At 42.7% G+C, this 24896-nt stretch overlaps 1 protein-coding gene across 1 annotated transcript in view; it reads left to right on the top strand.

Annotated features, from left to right (window-relative positions):
- Positions 1–4138: 4138 nt before the first annotated feature.
- The window catches only part of palm1a (paralemmin 1a), a 27378-nt gene continuing 6620 nt past the window's right edge, over positions 4139–24896 (top strand). Inside the window, exon 1 of the mRNA XM_056410690.1 lies at positions 4139–4253. Within this exon, the coding sequence (XP_056266665.1) occupies positions 4139–4253 (115 nt within the window). The remainder of the gene's footprint in view (positions 4254–24896) is intronic.

Genomic DNA, 24896 nt, shown 5'->3' with positions numbered 1-24896 from the left:
ATGGCAACCCCTGCGTTATGATGTCGCCGTGTGGACCAGGAGATATGAGGAGTTAGGGTTAGGTTTATAGATATGAGGGTTAGGGTTAGGTTTATAGATATGAGGAGTTAGGGTTAGGTTTATAGATATGAGGAGTTAGGGTTAGGTTTATAGATATGAGGAGTTAGGGTTAGGTTTATAGATATGAGGAGTTAGGGTTAGGTTTATAGATATGAGGAGTTAGGGTTATAGATATGAGGAGTTAGGGTTAGGTTTATAGATATGAGGAGTTAGGGTTAGGGTTATAGATATGAGGAGTTAGGGTTAGGTTTATATATATGAGGAGTTAGGGTTAGGTTTATAGATATGAGGAGTTAGGGTTATAGATATGAGGAGTTAGGGTTATAGATATGAGGAGTTAGGGTTAGGGTTATAGATATGAGGAGTTAGGGTTAGGGTTATAGATATGAGGAGTTAGGGTTAGGGTTATAGATATGAGGAGTTAGGGTTAGGGTTATAGATTGAGGAGTTCTCACATCTATAAACCTCCTTTACTTTCTGGAGGTTATATTCAACATAGATTACAGATCTCATATGTATCTGTTGTCTATGAACCTAACACTATAGATTTAGGATATAAATACATTATATATGTTTATAAATGTTGGAGATAGTTATGTCAATAATAAACTGACATGTTCTTTTGATATGAGATCACAACACAAGTCATTGTAGCATGAGTGTGTCTCAGATAAAGAGCCACGCCTCCAGTGACTGCTGCTGGCAGCTGATAGGGCCACGAGACACGGGGTCAGAGGTCACTGTGGGAAGGAGTGCTGATGTCTCCATGAACAGAGCCCGGGCCCCACTGACCCTCATGAACAGAGCCCGGGGCCCCACTGACCCTCATGTACAGAGCCCGGGGCCCCACTGACCCTCATGAACAGAGCCCGGGCCCCACTGACCCTCATGAACAGAGCCCGGGGCCCCACTGACCCTCATGTACAGAGCCCGGGGCCCCACTGACCCTCATGTACAGAGACCGGGGCCCCACTGACCTCATGAACAGAGCCGGGGCCCCACTGACCCTCATGAACAGAGCCCGGGGCCCCACTGACCCTCATGGATAGAGCCCGGGGCCCCACTGACCCTCATGAACAGAGCCTGGGGCCCCACTGACCCTCATGAACAGAGCCCGGGGCCCCACTGATCCTCATGAACAGAGCCCGGGTCCCCCACTGACCCTCATGAACAGAGCCGGGGCCCCACTGTCCTCATGAACAGAGCCCGGGTCCCCCCTGACCCTCATGAACAGAGCCCGGGTCCCCCCTGACCCTCATGTACAGAGCGCGGTCCCCCCTGACCCTCATAGACAGAGCCGGGGCCCCACTGACCCTCATGAACAGAGCCGGGGCCCCACTGACCCTCATGATCAGAGCCGGGTCCCACTGACCCTCATAGACAGAGCCGGGGCCCCACTGACCCTCGTGGACAGAGCCCGGGGCCCCACTGACCCTCATGGACAGAGCCCGGGGCCCCACTGACCCTCATGAACAGAGCCCGGGGCCCCACTGACCCTCATGGACAGAGCCCAGGTCCCCCACTGACCCTCATGAACAGAGCCCGGGGCCCCACTGACCCTCATGGACAGAGCCCAGGTCCCCCACTGATCCTCATGAACAGAGCCCGGTCCCCCACTGACCCTCATGAACAGAGCCCGGGTCCCCACTGACCCTCATGAACAGAGCCCGGGGCCCCACTGACCCTCATGGACAGAGCCCAGGTCCCCCACTGACCCTCATGAACAGAGCCCGGGGCCCCACTGACCTCATAGACAGGCCGGGGCCCCACTGACCCTCATGGACAGAGCCGGGGCCCCACTGACCTCATGAACAGAGCCCGGGGCCCCACTGACCCTCATGGACAGAGCCCGGGGCCCCACTGACCCTCATGAACAGAGCCCGGGGCCCCACTGACCCTCATGGACAGAGCCGGGGCCCCACTGACCTCATGGACAGGCCGGGGCCCACTGACCCTCATGAACAGGCCGGGGCCCCACTGACCCTCATGAACAGAGCCCGGGGCCCACTGACCCTCATGAACAGAGCCCGGTCCCCCACTGACCCTCATGAACAGAGCCCGGGGCCCCACTGACCCTCATGGACAGAGCCCGGGGCCCCACTGACCCTCATGGACAGAGTCCGGGGCCCACTGACCCTCATGAACAGAGCCCGGGGCCCCACTGACCCTCATGGACAGAGATTTAAATACACTTCATTCTTCACTGTAAATACACTTGTCACTTTGAACTAACTTCACTCGTAAAGTACAGTTACCTGTTTGTTTGATCTTATATTTTAATTCTTAATTCTCGCTCTGCACTGATTGTTGTTGTTGCACCACCCACCATCACACATTCCTTGTATGTGTCGACATACTTGGCAATAAAAGGTTCTGATGATATCATATATGTACGAAACCTCTTTAAACTGTTCAAGTTCAAATATTGTTTTGTAATAAAAGTTATTTCAATGTTTTTCTCAGGCCGTCTGAATTCAATACAAAACTATAACATCTGTTTCAACATAAAAGTCATCATAAGTCATATTTATGAAGCTATGGTACATTCATGTTTTTTGTTTTCATATACATACAGTACTTATATAATATATATATAATATATATATATATTATTTACAAATACATACAGTAAATATATTATACATACAGTATAGATATAATATATATATATAGATTTAAATTTAGATTTAGATTCTACTTTATTGTCATTACACATGTACAATATATATAATATATATATTATATATATATATTATATACACATACATACAGTAAATATATTATACATACAGTATATATCATATATATATATGTATACATACATACAGTAGATATATTAGAGAAACAGTATATATATGTATACAAACATACAGTAGATATAAATATCATATATATATACATCCAGTAGATATATTAGATACTCGTTGTTTCTCTCACCTGAGATCAGCTTCCTGTCACAAGCAGAAACTCAGATAATAACTGAAGTGACAAAGTTCAGCCTCTACCGTCCAGTCAGAGGCCCCGCCCACCACACAACAGACCCCGCCCACCACACACACTTGTTTGTTTTTCTATACTTGTGAGGACCCTCACTGACATTCACTAAACTGTCTTCACCGGTTGTTGTTTTGTCCTTTTCAATATTTTAAATAGTACAAACATTGTATTCATCCTCCAGAATGTAAAAGACGTCCTTCTAGTTCTTCAAGAAATGTCCCAAAGAACCAGAAGGACGGTGGAGAACCACCATGTTTATAGAACTGATGAGGAACTGGCTGAGATGAGTAAACCTGAACCCCCACCAGATCCAGATCAGAGGGTCTGGACAGAGGGTCTGGACAGAAGGTCTGGACAGAGGGTCTGGACAGAGGGTCTGGATCAGAGGGTCTGGATAGAGGGTCTGGATCAGAGGGTCTGGACAGAGGGTCTGGACAGAGGGTCTGGATCAGAGGTTCTGGACAGAGGGTCTGGATCAGATGGTCTGGACAGAGGGTCTGGATCAGAGGGTCTGGACAGAGGGTCTGGACAGAGGGTCTGGATAGAGGGTCTGGATCAGAGGGTCTGGACAGAGGGTCTGGACAGAGGGTCTGGACAGAGGGTCTGGATCAGAGGGTCTGGACAGAAGGTCTGGATCAGAGGGTCTGGATCAGAGGGTCTGGACAGAAGGTCTGGACAGAGGGTCTGGATCAGAGGGTCTGGACAGAAGGTCTGGATCAGAGGGTCTGGATCAGAGGGTCTGGACAGAAGGTCTGGACAGAGGGTCTGGATCGAAGGTCTGGACAGAGGGTCTGGATCAGAGGGTCTGGACAGAAGGTCTGGATCAGAGGGTCTGGATCAGAGGGTCTGGACAGAAGGTCTGGACAGAGGGTCTGGACAGAGGGTCTGGACAGAAGGTCTGGATCAGAGGGTCTGGACAGAGGGTCTGGACAGAGGGTCTGGATCAGAGGGTCTGGACAGAGGGTCTGGACAGAAGGTCTGGATCAGAGGGTCTGGACAGAGGGTCTGGATCAGAGGGTCTGGATAGAGGGTCTGGATGTGTGGCTGAAGGAGAAGGCAGAGGAGGGAGCAGGTAGACCTGATGCCTGGTCCAGGTCTCAGTGAGAGCCAGGAAGTCCACAGCAAAGAGATGAGGTCTGCCTTGTGGTTGGCTGATGACAGTTCCAGAGGCCCCGCCCCCTGTGGCAAGCTGCTGGGTAGAGGTGTGAGCCCCTGATGGGCTGGGGAGGGTGGGCTGATGGTCTGTGGCTTGTTGGTGGGGCTGTGTGGGATTGTCTCAGGACTGCTCCATTGTCTTTCAAAGCGGCAGTAGAACTCATTTAGCTCGTCTGCCAGAAGCACATTGTTCATGGAGTGGGGTGATTTGGGCTTGTAGTTGGTGATCTGCCTGAGCCCTCTCCAGACAGAAGCAGAGTCGTTTGCTGAGAGCTGCTGTTGCAGTTTCTCAGAGTACAGTCGTTTAGCATCTCTCACCGCCTTGCTAAACCTGTATTTGGACTCTGTGTACAGGTCCTTGTCCCCACTCCTGAATGCCTGGTCCTTCTGCAGTCTTAGCTTCCTGAGCTCCGCTGTGAACCAGGGTTTGTCGTTGTTATAACTCACCCTGGAGCTGGATGGAATACAGCTGTCCTCACAGAAGCTGATGTAGGAAGTTACAGCCTCTGTGTACTCATCCAGGCTGTTGGTAGCAGTCCTGAAGACATCCCAGTCAGTACAGTCCAAGCACGCCCGTAGATCCTCCAGAGCCTCACTGGTCCACTTCTTGAACTTCCTCACCACAGGTTTGCAGAGCTTTAGTCTCTGCCTGTATGAGGAATCAGATGAACCATGGCGTGGTCAGAGTTTCCCAGTGCAGCTCGAGGGACGTGATAGGCCCTGCTGATTGTTGTGTAGCAGTGGTCCAGAATGCTCTTCTCTCTGGTAGGGCATTTAATTAACTGTCTATATTTAGGGAGTTCGTGGCTGAGGTTTCCTTTGTTAAAATCCCCGAGTACAATAACTAAAGAGTCCGGGAAGGTCCGCTCCACACACCGTATCTGTTCGGCGTGTCTGTTGTGCCTCGTTCACGTTCCCCTGCGGCGGCATGTAAACTCCGGCCAGGATGAATGAAGCGAACTCACGTGGGGAGTAGAAGGGTTTGCAGTGAATGATAAAAGATTCCAGGTCCGGCGAACAGTGCTGTAGAATCACCGTTACGTCGTTGCACCAGCCGTTGTTGAGGTAAGCAGATTCCTCCACCTTTTTTCCGGAGAGCTCCGTGACCGGTCCTCGGAACAGCTGGAAGCCAGCGAGCTGGGCGCAGAGTCTGGTGTCGAGCCACTAAGCCATGATTCCGTGAAGCACAGAGCGGAGGATGAGCAGAAGTCTCCGGCTCTCCGCACCAGGAGCTGGTGTTCGTCCAGTTTGTTGCACAGTGAGCGGACGTTGGAGAGAAATATGCCCGGCAGCGCTGTACGAGATCCCCGTTTCCGTAGCCGTACAAGCGCCCCTGAGCGCTTCCCTCTCCGGCGTCTCACCGGCGAAGGTGAGCACACCTTTTACAAAAATGTCCAGTAACTCCACAGAAGTTAAAAACGTTGGAAGTAAATCCGCTGGAGTTGTTCCCCTGATGTTCAAGAGCTCTTCTCTGGTGAAAGAGCTCTGGGAATCCCAGCAGAAAACAGTATTTAAAACGAAAACAACAAAAAACATCGCGCACCAACACACCGAGGCGACCGTCCGCGGCGCCATCAGGATAAAGAATGTACATCCCTGACCTTTGACCTTTGACCTCACATCGGACCAGGAAAAACTCCCAAAGAACCCTTCAGGGGGAAGAAGGTCAGACCCCTTGAGGAGAGAACAGAGGAGGATCCCTCTCCAGGATGGACAGAACAATAGATGTCATGTGACCAGAAGGACAGATTAGAGTTAAAATACATTCAATGAATATGACAGAGTGTATGAATAGTTCATAGTAGGCATATTCCACGATGGAGACCTCCACCATCCATCAGGCAGATGGCGGTGGGGAGGAGGAGTGGGCGGAGTCTCAACAGTGGGCGGAGTCTCAACAGGACAGTGGCGTAGTCAGGAGCAGGAATTCCACGACCCAGACCTCGATGATCCATCAGCAGATAGGATCTATGCCGTCTCATAGGGTCCGATGACCCCATGAGACGTGAAGTCCTAAGGACTCCGGGAGAAAGAGTTAGTAAGCGTGTGATTGAGATGAACATTCATCCCTAAGGAGAGGAGAGGAGAGAGGAGCTCAGTGCATCCTAAACATCCATAAGGAGAGAGGAGAGAGGAGCTCAGTGTATCCTAAGCGTTCATAAGGAGAGAGGAGAGAGGAGCTCAGTGTATCCTAAACGTCCCTAAGGAGAGAGGAGAGGGCTCAGTGTATCCTAAGCGTTCATAAGGAGAGAGGAGAGAGGAGCTCAGTGTATCCTAAACGTCCCTAAGGAGAGAGGAGAGAGGAGCTCAGTGTCTCCTAAACATCCCTAAGGAGAGAGGAGAGGAGAGGTGCTCAGTGTATCCTAAGCGTACACAAGGAGAGAGGAGCTCAGTGTCTCCTAAACGTCCATAAGGAGTGAGGAGAGAGGAGCTCAGTGTATCCTAAATGTCCATAAGGAGAGAGGAGAGGAGCTCAGTGTATCCTAAACATCAATAAGGAGAGAGGAGAGGAGAGAGGAGCTCAGTGTATACTAAACGTCCATAAGGAGAGAGGAGAGGGCTCAGTGTATCCTAAACGTCCATAAGGAGGAGAGGAGGGCTCAGTATATCCTAAACGTCCATAAGGAGAGAGGAGAGGAGAGGAGCTCAGTGTGTCCTAAACGTCCCTAAGGAGAGAGAGAGGAGAGAGGGCTCAGTGTATCCTAAACGTACCTAAGGAGAGAGGAGAGGGCTCAGTGTCTCTAAACGTCCAGAAGGAGAGAGAGGAGAGAGAGGGCTCAGTGTATCCTAAATGTCCCTAAGGAGAGAGAGAGAGCTCAGTGTCTCCTAAACGTCCATAAGGAGAGAGGAGAGAGGGCTCAGTGTATCCTAAACGTCCATAAGGAGAGAGAGAGAGAGGAGCTCAGTGTATCCTAAGCATCCATAAGGAGAGGAGAGGAGAGAGGGCTCAGTGTATCCTAAGCGTCCATAAGGAGAGAGGAGGCGGAGCTCAGTGTATCCTAAGCGTCCATAAGGAGAGGAGAGAGGGCTCAGTGTATCCTAAGCGTCCATAGGAGAGGAGAGGGCTCAGTGTGTCCTAAACGTCCATAAGGAGAGAGAGGAGGGCTCAGTGTATCCTAGCGTCCATAAAGGAGAGGAGCTCAGTGTATCCTAAGCATCCATAAGGAGAGAGGAGCTCAGTGTATCCTAGCGTCCATAAGGAGAGAGAGGAGCTCAATGTATCCTAGCGTCCATAAGGAGAGAGAGGAGCTCAGTGTATCCTAAGCATCCATAAGGAGAGAGAGAGGGCTCAGTGTATCCTAGCGTCCATAAGGAGAGAGGAGAGGAGCTCAGTGTATCCTGGCGTCCATAAGGAGAGGAGAGGGCTCAGTGTGTCCTAAGCGTCCATAAGGAGAGGAGAGGAGAGGAGGGCTCAGTGTCTCTAACCTCCCCAGCCCTCTCAGCCTATAGCGTCTCTAGACCTGGACCAGGTGACCCTGACTCAGGTCTATAACTATCAGCTGTCAGAGAGGAAAGTCTTCAGTCTCCATGAGGGGGCGGAGCCTCCAGGACTGAAGGTGGAGCTGGTTCCATAGAAGAGGAGGAGCTTGATAACTACAGGCACACACACACACACAAACACACACACACAAACACACACACACGCCTCACAAACACACACACAAACACACACACACACACACGCCTCACAAACACACACACACGCCTCCAACACACACACACCTCCTGAGCCACACACACACACACCTCCTCACAAACACACACAACACACACACACAAACACATGCACACAAACACACACACACTGACACATGCACAAACACACACAACACAAATACTCACAGACACACACATCACACACACACATGCCACACACCACAAAACACACACACACACACACACACACGCCTCACAAACACACACAAACACAAACACACACCTCACAAACACACACACACACAAACACACACCCACGCCTCACAAAAACACACACACACACACGCCTCACACAACACACACACACACACCACCTCCTGGCACACACACAAACACACACCTCACACACAGACACACACACATACCTACACACACACACACACACACACGCCTCCTGAACACACACACATACAACACACACACACACGACACGCACACACACACACATAAACACACACACACACAGACACTTCACAACAATACACACACACACAAACACACACACACTGGACACACAAACACACACACACGCCTCACAAACACACACACACACAAATACACACACACGCCTCAAAAAACACACACACAAACACACACACACACGCCTCACAAACACACACAAACACACACGCCTCTGACACACACACACAACACACACACACACGCCTCCTGACACACACACACACTCTGAAACACACACACAAACACTCTCACACACATGCACACAAACACACACACACAAACACACCTCCTCACACACACAAACACACACACACTCACACACACACACACACACACACACGCCTCCACACACACACACACACTCACCTCCACACACACACACACACACACGCCTCCACACACACACACAAACACACATACACTCACAAACACATCACACACACACACACACAACACACACACACACACGCCTCCTGACACATACACACACACACACACACGCCTCACAAACACACATACACACACACACACGCCTCACAACACAATACACACACACACACACATACACACACACGCCTCACACACACACACAACACACGCCTCACAAACACACACACACACACACACACGCCTCCTCACACACACAAACACACACACACACGCCACACACACACACACACGCCTCAACACACACACACACAAACACACATTTCACATACACACACACGCCTCTCACACACACACAACACACACACGCCTCAAAAACACACACAAACACACACGCCTCACAACACACACACACACGCCTCACAACACACACACCACACACACACACGCCTCCTGAGTACACACAGACACACGCCTCCTCACACACACACACACACCACAACACACACACACACCGCACCTCACTCACACAAACACATAACACACACGCCTCACAAACACACACACACACACACAACACACACGCCTCACAAACACACACAACACACACACTACACGCCTCCTCACACACACACACACACACACGCTCCTCCTACACACAAACACACACACACACACACACGCCTCACAAACACACACAAACACACACACACGCCTCACAAACACACACACACACAAACACACACACACGCCTCACAAACACACACACACAAACACACGCCCCACACACACACACACACACACACACGCCTCACAAACACATGCACACAAACACATACCTCACAAACACACGCCTCACGCCACACACACAGACCCACTCACACACACACAAACACACACACACACGCCTCACAAACACACTCACACAAACACACAAACACACACACACACGCCTCACAAACACACACACACAAACACACACACACGCCTCACAAACACACACAAACACACACACACACACACACATACACACATACACACACATACACACACACACACACACACTCACACACACTCACACATACACACACCTCCAGACACTGTCCATTGGACATTTTTTTCTTTCTGTTTATCGTTGTATTTTATTGAAACTAATTATATTTACATATAATTCTGAGATGATATATTAATACAGTATATAAAACATGTGTACATCTATGTATTCATATACAAGCACACGTTCTCTTCTTGTCCCGTGTTGCCATGGCGACAGAGACCCGGTGTGTGTTCTTCAAGTTGTCACGGGAACTCCTCAGCAGACGTTTAATGTCTTTCATTTCACAAATTAAATCCACTGAACAATTAACTTTCATTTATTGTTATTTAGAATTCATATTCCACAAATCTCTTATTTGAACATATAAACAGAGAAGAGGACATTTGACTTTATTATTGTGTGTGAGATGAGTTTCAATCATGTCAGAGACCTCCTGGAGGCTGATTGGACGAGGACAGGGGACAGCCCTGATTGGACGAGGACAGGGGACAGCCCTGATTGGACGAGGAAGTTAGTTAGTGAAGAGACCAACCAGAGGAGTCACCATGTCATCCTGCAGCTCCTGGTCCTGATCCTGATCCTGATCCTGGTCCTGGTCCTGATCCTGATCCTGATCCTGATCCTGGTCCTGATCCTGGTCCTGGTCCTGGTCCTGATCCTGGTCCTGGTCCTGGTCCTGCTGGTCTCACTGGTCCTCCTGATTTGAGAACACGCCAGCTTCCCAGCGCAGAGCGCGTTGGTTTTTATGTCGAATGACTCGAGTCGACTCAACAACCTGAAGGAGACAAGGAGACAAGGAGACAAGGAGACAAGGGCATGCAGACGGTTGGGTCCAGCTGCTGGATGAGGGTACAGGAAGTGGTTCCTACCTCGCTGTTCTAGGGTTTTTTGGGAAATTAAGAGTGTTTTTTTTGGGAGGTTTTTGGGGGTTATTGGGTGGGGTTTGATGGAAAAAGGGGAGGAGGGTTTTAAGGTAAAAAATTTTTTTGGAAAAGGGGGAGGGGATGGGGGTTATGAGGGTAGGGTTTTAAGGGATGGGGGTTTAAAAAGGGTTTTTTAAAGGTTTAAGGGATGGGGGTGTAGGTTTAAGGATGGAGGTATGAGGGATGGGGGGAGGGGGTTTAATGTTTTTTTTATAATTATGGGGGTAGGAAATGGGGGTGATAATAGGATTTAAAAGGGAGGAGGTTTAAAGGGGTTATAATGATAGATGGGGTTTTGGGAGGGGTTTTTAAGGGGTTGAGGATGGGTATGGGTTAAGAGGTGATATTATAAGGTAGGGGTGATGGGGGTTTTAATTTTAAAAATGGGTTAAAGGGTTATAAGGGGTGGATGTATAAGGGATATTATTTGGGGTTTTTTATTATAAGGGGTTTTAGTATTAATAGGTTATAGGGTGTGGGTTTAAGGGTGATGGGGTTTAAGGGGTGGAGGAAGGGTTTTTTTTAGGGGGGAGTATAGGTATGGGGTTTTGGGTTTATGGGGTTATAGGGATGGGGGTTTTATAGGGGATGGGGTTTTTGGAAATGTTTAGTTAGGGGTGAGGGGTTATAAAGGGAAAATGTTTTTAATAATTTTAAGGGTTTGGGGGTTTAAGGGATGGATTAAAGGTATGGAGGTTATAGATTTTGTTATGGGGGGATGGGGGTTATATAGGGGGTTTTAGGTTTTAAAAGGTGGGGGATATAGTGGAGTATAGTTGGGGGTATGGAGTGTAATAGGAGTTATAAATTAAAAGGGTTTTAGAGGTTGTTAAGAGGTTTGAAGATTATGTAAGGGGATAGGTTAAAGGGGTAGGTGATGGGGAAAGTGATGGGGTTTAGGGGATGGGGGATAAGTGATAAGGGATGGAGGTGATAGAGGATGGATTATAAATGGATTTTTAAATTATAAAAATTTTTTGGTTGAGGAAGATGATATTTAGGGTGGGGTTAAATTTGGAATATGGATTGGGTATGAATAAAAGAAAGGTGAGGTTTTAAAGGGGATGGGGTTATAAGGTAGAGGTTATTTTTAGAAGGTTGATGTATAGGGATGGAGGTTTTAATATGAGGGATGGGTTTGAGGATGGGTTATAATGATGGAGGTATATTAGGGAATATTTTTTTAAAGGTTAGTTTATTTTTTTTTTTTTTTTTTTTTTTTTTTTTTTTTTTTTATTTTTTTTTTTTTTTTTTTTTTTTTTTTTTTTTTTTTTTTTTTTTTTTCATTTTTTTTTTTTTTTTTTTTTTTTTTTTTTTTTTTTTTTTTTTTTTTTTTTTTTTTTTTTTTTTTTTTTTTTTTTTTTTTTTTTTTTTTTTTTTTTTTTTTTTTTTTCCCCCCCCCCCCCCCCCCCCCCCCCCCCCCCCCCCCCCCCCCCCCCCCCCCCCCCCCCCCCCCCCCCCCCCCTATTTAACAAAACAATTTGGATTCACCCAGAGGTCTTGAGTAGTGTTCAAACACGAATAACCATCTTTCCCAGATCTTTTTTAAAGTGCTAAATAAAATGTTTGAATTGCAACTTTATTCTCTACTTGGGTAAATGTTATCGACTATAGGGGGGTTATTAAGGGTTTGCCCTAAGGAGGAGGCCGGTTAAGTTGCTTTCTTTGGGAATGTGAAAAAGGGTAAACCTTTCCATGTGATTGAGGCCCAGTGTGTATAGTGCATGGCGTCTTGGGCTTCCAAAGGGGAAAGAGGGATTAGCCCTAAGAAAGTAGGCCTTGGTGCTGCAGGATTGTTTTGGGGATGGTATTCAGCAAAGACTGCATTTAGCCGGGGGATTGAGGAGAGTTTTTTCCGAGAAACGCGTTTTTTGCTGCCTTTAATTCAACCTTTTCAGCCTGGAGCAGAGCTCAAGAGCTTTAAAGGCCTCAAAAGATGATTGGAGGTTAAATCAGCCTTTCATGTTTTGAGGAATTGCAGGATGGGAATACTCAGCCAATTTAGCCTGGAGTATGCGTAGTGCATTATCAAATGCACAATTATGTTGAATCTACTTGCTTCCATAGACAACTAAAATATTTAAAGACATTCACTGTCTACAGGAGCAGTTGAACAATTAAAATGTCATTGTCCCATATAAAGGATGGTAATGGCAACTACTTTGGCCAACACCTTGGATTGTGGGTTTGACTTGCAGAAGAATAAAGCAAAAGGGAAATGGCTTATCAATGGATTACTTTACATGGGTTAAAAGTTTGAAAATAATTTGGGATAATGGCATGTGGAAAGAGGTTGTGTGGGAAAGGTTTAACTCTAAAAACCTGCCGTAAAACTGCAAAGTTAGGGAAAAGACATTGTCATGTTTGCCAGGGTTTGGATTTGGTGGTTCTAAAGGAAAAAAGGGGGGTTAAAATGCAAGAGGGGCATATATGGGCCATCTGAATGTAAATAGAATGTCACCTGATATCAATCCAGCGATAAATAATGCAGGATTATTTTGAGCATCTCAATTGTCATCAGTTCATTTGGGTTATTCAGGAATGGCACTAAAACTTTAAATATTTGGTGCTTCATTTTCTTTAATTAAAGAACCACTAAACACTGGGCCTCTACTTGTGTGTTCTTGTGTTGATAAGGGAAAAAATAATGAGTAATAATGAAGAACGCTCATTAATCAAGGTGGAGTTCTGTTGACTGTAGACTAGTAAGTATACTACAAAGGAATTGAATACAACCGTGCTTAAAACATACTAAGTGTGGAAATATATATATATATAGCCTTTTCTTTGTTTTGTTAACCATAATAAAGCATTTGTCATTCATTTTATAGTATGACCAATTAGTTTTCTATTTTTCTACATTCTATGGAGACTGGATGGAGACAATGTGAATTCCCCACAAAACAGGGTAAACTAGCGGGCAGTTTCCCAATCATTGTCCTTATTTCATGTTCCATCACCAGAGGAGCACGCCAGAGACACGCCCACCTGGCGAGGGTTGGTTCAGACACCATTGTGTGGTAGCAAACTCAAGGCGATGGTTCAAATTACCTTTTAATCATTTAATTTTAATGTTAACATTGTTGGATACAAGATGTAGAAACTACACATGAATCAAGTGAATATGAATTATGATTGCATTAATGAAATTGTATAAAACGATTTTCCATATTTTTGAAAATCTCTTAATCGTTACATTTTAACTGTTTCATATGGTTATATAGCTGTTCAGTTCAAATCCTAGGCTGTGGAGAATTAAGAGTGAGATGAATTATTGTTAGTTACCACAATGGAGGTATAACTTTTGATACAACGGACTCAAGAGTCGCATCATTATAATAGTGGTGAGTTTTTTTGATTTAAGTCTACAAGCTGATAAAATACTAGTTTATGTATAGGGTTAATGACTAGTATATATATGTTTGATGAAAGATTCAAAGCATGGCTGTATAGAGGTGAGGTTAAGATATGAGTAATGTGCATGGAGTTATCAGAGTCCATGGAGGTTCATAATTCCTTGCATGGATCGGAGGATGATGAGGTTATATAGGATGTTGAGTTATATGGGTGTTTAGTAGGGGTAGGGGGTTTGGTCATGGATATAGTGAAATTGGATTAAGAGGTGTGGGTTTATAGAGGTGATAAATTGATTTTAAGGGGTAGTATAGTGATGATTATAAGTGTGGGGGTAAAGTTATGATATATTATAAGGGGATAGTTTTAAGGGGGTTAAATATGGGGTAAAGGGATAGGTTTAATGATGGGGGGGTTTTGGGGTGAGGTTTATGGGGGTTTTAATTTTTGTGGATTAAGGGTGAAAGATATGGGGTTTTGATGGTTTAAAATGATGGGGTTAAAGGGGAAGGGGGATAAAGGGAGGGGGGTTTAAATGAAAGGGGGGAAAAATTTTTTTATATAATTTTTTTTAAAATTAGGGGTTTGGGGTTTAAATATGGGGGATGGGGTTTTGGGATGGGGTTTGGGTGTGGGGTATGGGGGTTTAAGGTGTTAGGTTTTGTTTGATGTGATGGAGTGATGGAGGTTATAAGGTATGATGGTGATGGAGGTATGAGGTGATGGAGGTTATAGAGGTGATGGAGTTTATAATGATGAGGTTATAAGGTGATGGAGGTTATAGTGATGGAGGTTTATAAGGTTTTGTTGATGGAGGTGATGGAGGTTATATAGGTGATGGAGGTTATAAGGTGATGTTGTTAGTGAATGGAGTTATGAGTATGGAGGTGATGGAGGTATAGAGGTGATGGAGGTTATAGAGGTGATGGGTTTATAGTTTAGGATAGATAGAGGTTATATATGATTATATAGATGAGGTTATGATATGGTTTTAATTGATAGTTAATATAGGTGATTGTTGATGGTTATAAGGTGATGGAGTTATAGAGTGATGGAGGTGATGTTGAATGTATGGAGGTTATATAGGTGATGGATTATAGGTGTGTTGGGTATACTATGGATGTTATGAAAATGTGATGGACTATGAGGTATTGAGGTTATAGAGGTGATGAGGTTTGAGTGATGGTTATAAGTGATGGAGGTTATAGAGTGATGGAGTTATAGAGATGGAGGTTATATAGGTGATAGTTATAGAGGTGTCTTTATATGGTGATGAGGTTATAGTGGTTTGATGTGATAGGTAGGAGTTATAGGGTTTTAGAGGTGATGGAGCTTATATAGGTGATGGATTATAGAGTGTGATTGTGAGGTGATGGGTTATAGAGGTGATGAGGTCATACAGTGATGGAGGTAACAGGGATTAGATGGTGATGGAGGTGAACTAGGTGATGGAGGTTATAGAGGTGATGGAGCTTATAGAACTGATGGAGGTGATGGGTTATAGATGATATTATAACGAGGTGATCAGGTTGGTTATAGGTTAAGTTTGATGTGATGGAGGTTATAGAGGTGATGGAGGTTATTGGTTAGGTGGTGATTGGTGGTTATAAGGTGTGGAGGTTATATAGGTGTATGTTTTTCTAGAGGTATGGAGGTTATGTTGATGGATTATAAGGTGATGAGTTACAAATAATTGATGGGTTATAGAGGTGATGGAGGTTATATATGTTGTGTTTACATGAGGTGATGGGATATTAAATATGGGTTTAAGTAATTGAGTGAATATGAGCTGCTTTATGGAAGGATCAAATTGAATGATGGGGGGATGGGTTCTAATGATGGAGTATGGGTGGATAGGGAGGAGTATATAGGTGGGGTTTTTAGGTTATATAATGGTGTTTATTTATGGAATATGGATTATAAATATGGGGGTGATGATTAAAAATGATGGAGTTTAGTGTGTTAGTTAATAGGGGTGTTGATTATGGGGTTGGATTATAGAGGTGATAAGGGGATGGAGTTTAATTATGGGTTTTTTTGGGGGTTGGTTATATAGGTGGTGTTTGAGTGATTGGGGATGAGGGTTTTAATTTTGGGGGGTGATGGGTTAGGTGATAGTGATTAAATGGTGGAGGTTTAAAGGGGTTTGATGGTTTGGGGTGATGAGGTTTGGGATGGATTTAAAGGGGTGGATGGGGGATGAGGGAGGAGGTTTAAGGGGGAGGTTTTGGTGGTTTTATTTAGGTGAGGAGGTTAAGAGGGGTTTATGTTAAAAGAGGATTTGGGGAGGGGGTTAAATTTAAGATATTTATTGATTTCGTTTTATTTCCTCCTGCAGGATGAGAAAGGTGGAAAAAGGGTCCAAGAATAGGAAAATTATAGTAGAGGTGGTAATAAGAATAATTTTTTGACATAAAGGTTAGTGTTTACAAACATAAAATTTTAGATTTTTTTGCATTATAATGTTTAATGCAATTTGATTTATTGGGTAAATTGGGTTTTTATGATTATGGTTAAAATATTTAAAATAGTGATGGTTTTTTGGGTTTTAGTTATATTTTGGGGTTTAAATAAAAAAAATATAATGTGAAGTTAGATGATGGGGTAAGGGAAAATTAAGGGTGGAATAAAATAATTTATTTAAATTATAAAAGTTAGGGAAAAAATTTGATATTTTGGGGGAATGATTTTAGGTTGGTATTGTTGTGTTTGGGAGAATTTATTTAATGGTGAGTATGGAGGTTGGATGTTATAAATGGAGTATGGATTATAATGTATGCAGGTTTGATGTATTAATAACTGATTGATATTATCCGATGCATTATAAGTTGGAGGTATATTAAATATGATGGTTATGTAATGGATGATAATGGACGCTTTAGGAAGGTTAAATAATTTTATATGGAGGCATCTGATGAGGTTCTAACTGATGGGTCTATGATGATGCAGGGAGAGTAACGTTTGCATCATGTGATATTTAGGATTGATTGTATAGGATGAGACTGGAAAGGTTTACGTTCTAATAATTGAATGACAATGTGAAAATTCTGATCTTTTGAATTTAGAAAATAGAGGTGAGTTTTGCCGATTTATAGATGAGTTTAATGATGAGAATACAGTGTTGGCTCGGAAACTTAATTGGTTTCGTCCTGGAGTTCATTGCCCAAGTTTAGTAAGTACAGTGATTGAATGTGCTTCTCTCTATGGCATATAACCTGAGTAAATAGCTGTTTCCGATAATTGCAAGCAAATTAGGACAGAGTTCTTGGATCCAGACAAATTGTGCTGGAGTGATCTGATAGTGCATTATAAATCACAATTACTTTAACACGCATGAAACACCATCATTCTACAGTGAGCAGTTGAAAATAAATGTACATTGTCCATACGTAAAGATGCATGGCAAATTGGAAATGCTTTGCTATCAGAGAACTAAAGACAAGAAGAGGGAAGTGCTTTCATGGATTGACTTACATGCGGTTATTTGAAATCATGTTCACAGTTGATGTCTAAAGGGCTGTGCAACAACTTAAACCCGCAAATGAGAACTGATTGCATGTTATGCACAGTGGATTTTGTTTCTAAACTGGGAAAGGTCAGGAGTTAGCAATGGTCATATATGGCCCTTAATGTAAATAGAATGTCACCATGATATCAATCCAGCGATAAGCAATATATGCAGTGATTATTGTTGATTGTTCCATCTCAAGCCGTCATCAGTCCTCATTTTGGGATTTGAGGAATGGCACTAAAACTTTTTAAATATTTGGGTTTCATTTTCTTTAATTAAAGAACCACTAAACACTGGGCCTCTACTTGGTGTTCTTGTGTTAGGCTAACCGGAAAAAATTTGTAATAAACAAATAAAAATCTACCCATAAAAGTAAGGAAAGCTTAAATTCAATAAAAAAATTAAACAAAAAAAAAATTTTTCCCCCTTTTTTTTACCCTTTTTTTTGGTTTAAATTTCTCATGGTTTATTTTTTTAACCTTTTTTTTTTCCAAATTTTTTAATTTTAAAAACCCAAAGAATTAAAATTTAAAAAAAAAACATTTTAAAAAATTTTTATTTTCTTTTTTATTTCTAATTTTTTAAAAAAAATTTCTTTGATTATTAGGAATATGGGGAGAGATTTTCTTGGATATAAGGTTGGAAATTTTTAAATTTTCCTTTTATTAAAAAGATAGATTTTTTAAAGGGGGTTGGGTTTTTTTTTTTTTTTTTTTTTTTTTTTTTTTTTTTTTTATTTTTTTTTTTTTTTTTTTTTTTTTTTTTTTTTTTTTTTAGGAGGATTTGTTAAATGCATGGGTCATACTATGGGAACCATGCTAAATGTATAATGAGAATGTCAGCATGATATCAACCATGCGATTAGCGAATAGTATGAGTGATATGTTGATATGTTCATCTAAATGCACGTATCAGTTGCATTGGGTTATGAGGGAATGGCATTTTCTAAGAATTTTTAAAATTGGGTGTCATTTACGTTTATTAAAGGAAATACTACTGGGCTTATATGTGTGTTGCTTGTGTTGAGGTCTACGGGATAATATAATATAGTATTGGAGATACAATATAATGAATTTCTACAGTGTTGAGGAGAGGGATGGAGGTTAGAGTCATATTTCAATGTGTGTTATGTTGAGGATAGTAAGTATCTACAAAGGAATTGATGACCAACCTGCCTCAATGCCAAACTACTAAGTTGGATATTTATAAGCCTACATGCTATTGGTTTGTTAACTATGATAACACTTTACATAAACATGTATTCAACATGCAATGGAAAGAGTTAATAAGAATCTAAAACAGACATTTTTAGTTTCTTTCAAAACACATCTTTTCTTATTTTTATGTTCCCAAACCATTGCTATTGCTGTCTCCCACGTTGCTTTGCATGATTATAATCTGCCTGTCATCAGAGAACCTGAGAAATTCCGGATGGAGTGATATATACGGTTATAGGTGATGGAGGAAAGAGCGTGTATTGATGAGGTGCATGAGTTATCAGGTGGTGTTTGAGTATAGGTGTTTTTGTTGAGTATGATGTTATAAGGCATGGATTGTATGGTTATACATATGGCCATTTAAGTGATAGAGGTTATAACTTGTTATTGGGTGTTCATAAGTTGATGGAGGTTAAGATATGAGGTGATGGAGCGTTAAAGAGGTATGAGGTTATGGTATGAGGTGATAGGAGTGATGGAGTTTAATGTAGGTTTAGGTGGTGTTTGATCATGGATATGGAGTTATGAGTGAATTTTGGGTTATACCGAGGTGAAAGATTGACTGATGATCATCATGAGATGGTGGATCAGGAGGACAAGAATGAGTTTGAGGTATAGATACTGGTTAAGAGATGAGTAATCCATATATGGTAATAGTTTGTGTTTAGTTATAAAGTGGTGCTGATGTATGGAGTCATAGTTAGTATGGAAAAAGGTGAGATTTTGATAAAGGGATGAGGTTAAAAAGTGGAGGTTGGTGTTATGACTTAGAAATGGAGTTATTAGTGTGTTCAATATCAAGTGTGATTTAATTAGTTGAAATTTCAAAATAAAATGTTTATTTTGATTCTTTATACTTTAACTTTTTATAAACAATTTGAAAGAGAACATTGATTAAAGAAGGATTTAATGAAGTAAATTGGAAAAGACTTTGGGAAACTCTAAACAAGATTCTGAGCTGAATATCAAGAGGTTAATGGATAACCATAGGGGGTTTTACAGGGCGGGTCTAAAGGAGTGGGAATTGCGCAAATAAAAACCAGCAAAGGATTTATCCCCTTCCCAAAAATTATTCAATTTTGGTTTTGAGTTTTAAATAAATTCATCCGGAAAGATGGAAACCCTTTAACCCCGTTTAGATTTGGGAAAGGAAATTAGGGGTGGGGTTTAACCCCGATTTAAATTGGGGCTTAAAGGGGGGTTTTTAAAAACCAAAAAAGGTTTAGGTCCTACGAAATTTTTTAAAAAGGGGAAAAAAGGGAAACCCCTTTGGGTGGAAAGGGGTTTTTAGGAAAAAATTTTTTGGCAAATTTAAAAATTTAAAAAAGGGGGTTAACTTTAAAAATTTTAAAGGGTTTTTTTTTTGGGGGGATTAACTTTTAAATTAAATTTTTCCTTTAAAAAAAAAAGAAACTAATTTTGGAAAATTTGGGGGAAAAATTTTTTTAAAAGGGGGGGTTTTTAAAATTTTTTGGGGAAAAAAAATTGGGGGAAAAGGGGAAAAAATTTAGGGAAAGATTTTTGAGAAAAGTTTTTAGTTTAAAAAGATTATATGTTAAGGTGGTAGGGAGGGATCGGCATTAAAAGGCTGTTGAGGTGCTTTAAGGGGATTTGTTGGGAAATTTTCTGGGTTAAAGGGGGAAAGTGCCCAAAGGGAGGAGGTGTGGGAAAGGATTGGGGTTGTTTACTTTTTGGAGATGGAAGATTGGGGGGTTGGGAAGGTTTAAGGGGGTTTAAATGCATATTTAAAAATTTGATTGGAACAATATTAATGTTTAAAAGTAAGGTTATTTTAAAAAAGGGGTTTTTGGTTTAAAGTTTAGGTAAAAAAATGGGATAAAGGACCTGGTTAAAATTTTTACTTAGTAATACTTTGGGAGGTTTTGTTTGGGGTAACGAAAAAGGGTTAGGGTGACATGGAAAATTAAGTTATTTTAATATGACCATGGACCCAATGGGGATTATTTCTGAAATGAAACCCTGATTGGATAATAAGGGAAAATTTAAAGCAGCGAAAAGTGGTTTGGGTTAAAACAGAAAATTGCTTTTTAGAAAAACCCATAATATGAATGAAGTGGTTTTTGATGTGATCATGAAATTACCAAGTAGGGAAATAAAGGGGGGGGGGGGGGGGGGGGGGGGGGGGGGGGGGGGGGGGGGATGGGGGGGGGGGGGGGGGGGGGGGGGGGAGGGGGGGGGGGGGGGGGGGGGGGGGGGGGGGGGGGGGGGGGGGGGGGGGGGGGGGGGGGGGGGGGGGGGGGGGGGGGGGGGGGGGGGGGGGGGGGGGGGGGGGGGGGGGGGGGGGGGGGGGGGGGGGGGGCGGGGGGGGGGGGGGGGGGGGGGGGGGGGGGGGGGGGGGGGGGGGGGGGGGGGGGGGGGGGGGGGGGGGGGGGGGGGGGGGGGGGGGGTTTTTTTTTTTTTTTTTTTTTTTTTTTTTTTTTTTTTTTTTTTTTTTTTTTTTTTTTTTTTTTTTTTTTTTTTTTTTTTTTTTTTTTTTTTTTTTTTTTTTTTTTTTTTTTTTTTTTTTTTTTTTTTTTTTTTTTTTTTTTTTTTTTTTTTTTTTTTTTTTTTTTTTTTTTTTTTTTTTTTTTTTTTTTTTTTTTTTTTTTTTTTTTTTTTTTTTTTTTTTTTTTTTTTTTTTTTTTTTTTTTTTTTTTTTTTTTTTTTTTTTTTTTTTATAAGTTATTGGATTAAATGTTTGAGTGGATAAAGGACTGGGGGATGTGGTGATATGAGTTTAAGGTAACGGTGATGTTCATATTCATGGTCACTTATAGAGTTTGTGATGTGGTTTAGGTGGGTGACTGGATATAATGATCATGTTTACCAACGGTACTGCATCAAGCCTGACTGAGCGTGTGAAGATCTGAGAAGGTAAGAATGGAGGAATAGGTGTGTTAATGGTATGGAGAGGTGATAGTATAAGGTGCATTAGAGTTATCCATAGGTAATAGGGGTTTGAGTGATACGTATGGGCAATGTGATAAGTATCGAGTTATATATGATTTGAGGTTACAGGGTGTTGAGTGTGAGATGATGAGGTGATGAAATGATTCTATCATAAGGTTGCAACATAACAAAATGGGAAAAGTGAAAAGTTGAATACTTTCTGCATGCACGAAATATGTGGTGGCAGTTTTTTTGATTCATTTCACATTACCCTTTAAGTAAAGTAAATTAAAAATCCATTTGAAAACCAAATTATTGCAAAACCACATTTAAAAGATATGATTTCTCAAGTATTTAAGACTAAAAAAGGTTTTACTTTTAAAAGCCCCCCTTTTAAAAAAAACTAGTTTTCCTTTTCCAAAAAAAGGCGAAACTTTTTAAGAGGACACTAAAACGGGTGGGGGTTGCTGTTGCTATGGGTTACAGAAGTTATTGAAATGGGGATTGTATCATCTGTTTCGGGGGTGGGACCTCCCAATTAAAAAAATTATATCAGTCATTCTAATTATTTCTGAGGAGATTTGACAGATTTTAAACTTTCTATCCGGTTTAACAGTGTGGACAGACAGCCTGTAGCCTGCATCATATTCATGTAGGCATTATTAGACAAAAAATATACAGACGATAGTCTACAGTAAGCCAAGCATTCCCATGGACTTCTTTCCTTGAAAAAAAAAATTCCCCAAAAACAACCACCATAAAGTTATTGCTTATATGGTTATTATGCAAGCTACAGTTAACGAACTTTTCAATTTTGAAGATGAGGTCATATGGATTGAATTTTTTCCTATGAGTTTTCGGCAGCGGTCACTTTCGTGCAGAGTAAAAGCAGCAAAGTCAGTTCCCCAAAAAAATTTTAAACCAGAAAAAAGGTTAAAAACGCAACAAACATGTTCAAACCGTGCTCAGCACCATTGTCCTTTGGAAACACTTCTGTTTTCTGTATTTTGCATGTTTTCTAAATACTGGACATGTGTTGTCAAATTGCTAAAGTTTAATCTTAACTTGCCTGTGTTTTGTCTTTTGCATGTGTTTTCTTAAGTGGCAGTGTGTTGATCTCTCAGGGCCACCGTAGAGTTAGATACTTTTCAAAGACATGTCGTCATCATTATCATCATCTACCCTTTTTTATTTCTAAAGGGGCATTGAGGAAAAGACCCTCAGACATGTCACAATATAATTATCGGTGGTTGGTTTGATCTAGATGTATCAATTAGCTTCTTTTTTGTTTAGCTACAAGTGTGTTTACCTTGCTATGATACATCTGTGAACGTGCCATTGTTGTGAATCCACGTCTTTCTTCTTTTCGTGATTCACATGTTTCTGATGGAAGTGCTAAGACATGCACTGCGTGCAGCTTTAAATAGGTAATCATTTAATTACTATCATTCTCAAAGCTGACTGTTCAGATTGACAGAATGTCAATTGGTACAGACAATTTCAAAATAGTTAGTTTAAGTTTGTTTAAAGGAATGGGAAGAAATGAAAGCCAACTTTCTCAGGACTTTCCAGTGAATTTGTTTGTCCTTCTTCCCCTTTTTCCCCCAGATGCACCGAGGTTCTGGCTGATTACTGGAAATTTGGAAGATTGTTCTTTATCTGCACTGTCACTCTGGTAAAATTATGAGAAATATATTTTAATCCCAAAGTATGGACCTTTGGTGTTGAACTTTATTAGTTGGTTATTGATGTTATAAGGTATGAGGTTTAGAGTCAGGAAGTGATGGAGGTTATAGAGGTGATGGAGGTTATAGAGGTGATGGAGGTTATAGAGGTGATGGAGGTTATAGAGTGATGGAGGTTATAGGTGATGGAGGTTATATATGTGTTGATGTGATGGAGGTGATGGAGGTTATAGAGGTGATGGAGGTTATAAGGTGATGGAGGTTATAGGGTGATGGGTTATATATGTGGTGTGATTATGAGGTGATGGAGGTTAGTATGAGGTGATGGAGGTTATAGAGGTGATGGAGGTGATATAGGTGGTGTTTGAGGTTATATAGATGGTGTTTGATGTGATGGAGGTGATGGATGTTATAGAGGTGATGGGGGTTATAGAGGTGATGGAGGTTATAGAGGTGATGGAGGTGATATAGGTGGTGATGAGGTTATAGAGGTGATGGATGTTAGTGATGGAGGTTATAGAGGTGATGGAGGTTATGGGGTTTGAGTGATGGGGTTATGAGGTATGGGGGTGATGGAGGTTATAAGGTGATGGAGGTTATGAGGTAGGAGGTGATGGAGTTATAAGGTGATGGAGGGGATGGAGGTGATGGAGGTTATAGAGGTGATGGAGGTTATAGAGGTGATGGAGGTATAGGGGGGTGATGGAGGTTTTAGAGGTGATGGGGTATAGGAGGTGATGGAGGTTATATGGGGGATGGAGGTTATAAAGGGGATGGGGTTATAGAGGGTGTGGGTATGAGGTGATGGAGGTTATAGAGGTGATGGGGTTATAGGGTGGGGTTTAAAGGTATGGGGTGGTGGAGGGGATGAGGTGATGGAGGTTATAGAGGTGATGGGGTTATAGGGGGGTTTTTTATGGAGGTGATGGGGTTATAGAGGTGATGGAGGGTTTTAGAGGTATGGAGGTGATGGGGGGATAAGGTGATGGAGGTTATAGAGGTGTTTAGTATGGGGGTGATGGAGGTTATAAGGTGATGGAGGGTTTTAGAGGTGTTGATGGGGGATGGAGGTTATAGAGGTGATGGAGGTATGGGGGGATGAGGTGATGGAGGTTATAAAGGGGTGGGGTTTAAGGTGTGGAGGTTATAAGGTGGTGGAGTATGGGGGTGATGGAGGTTATAGAGGTGATGGAGGTTTTAGGTGATGGGGTTATAAGGTGATGGAGGTTATAGAGGTATGGTGATGGAGGGTTTTAAGGTGTGGGGTTTATAGGTGATGGGGTTATAGGGGGGTTTGATGTGATGGAGGTATGGGGGTTATGAGGTATGGGGTTATATGGGGGATGGAGGTTTGGGGGTGGAGGGTTTTAAGGTGATGGAGGTTATAAGGTGATGGGGGTTATAGAGGTGATGGGGGTGATGGAGGTTATAGAGGGGATGGAGGTTTATGGGGTGTGAGGGGATGGGGTTATGGGTATGGGG

Source organism: Pseudoliparis swirei, unplaced genomic scaffold, assembly GCF_029220125.1.
Source record: "Pseudoliparis swirei isolate HS2019 ecotype Mariana Trench unplaced genomic scaffold, NWPU_hadal_v1 hadal_26, whole genome shotgun sequence".
In the NCBI taxonomy this organism is placed as follows: Eukaryota; Metazoa; Chordata; class Actinopteri; order Perciformes; family Liparidae; genus Pseudoliparis; species Pseudoliparis swirei.
The sequence above is the reverse complement of the archived record's forward strand: the minus strand, read 5'-3'. Positions and strand labels throughout refer to the sequence as shown.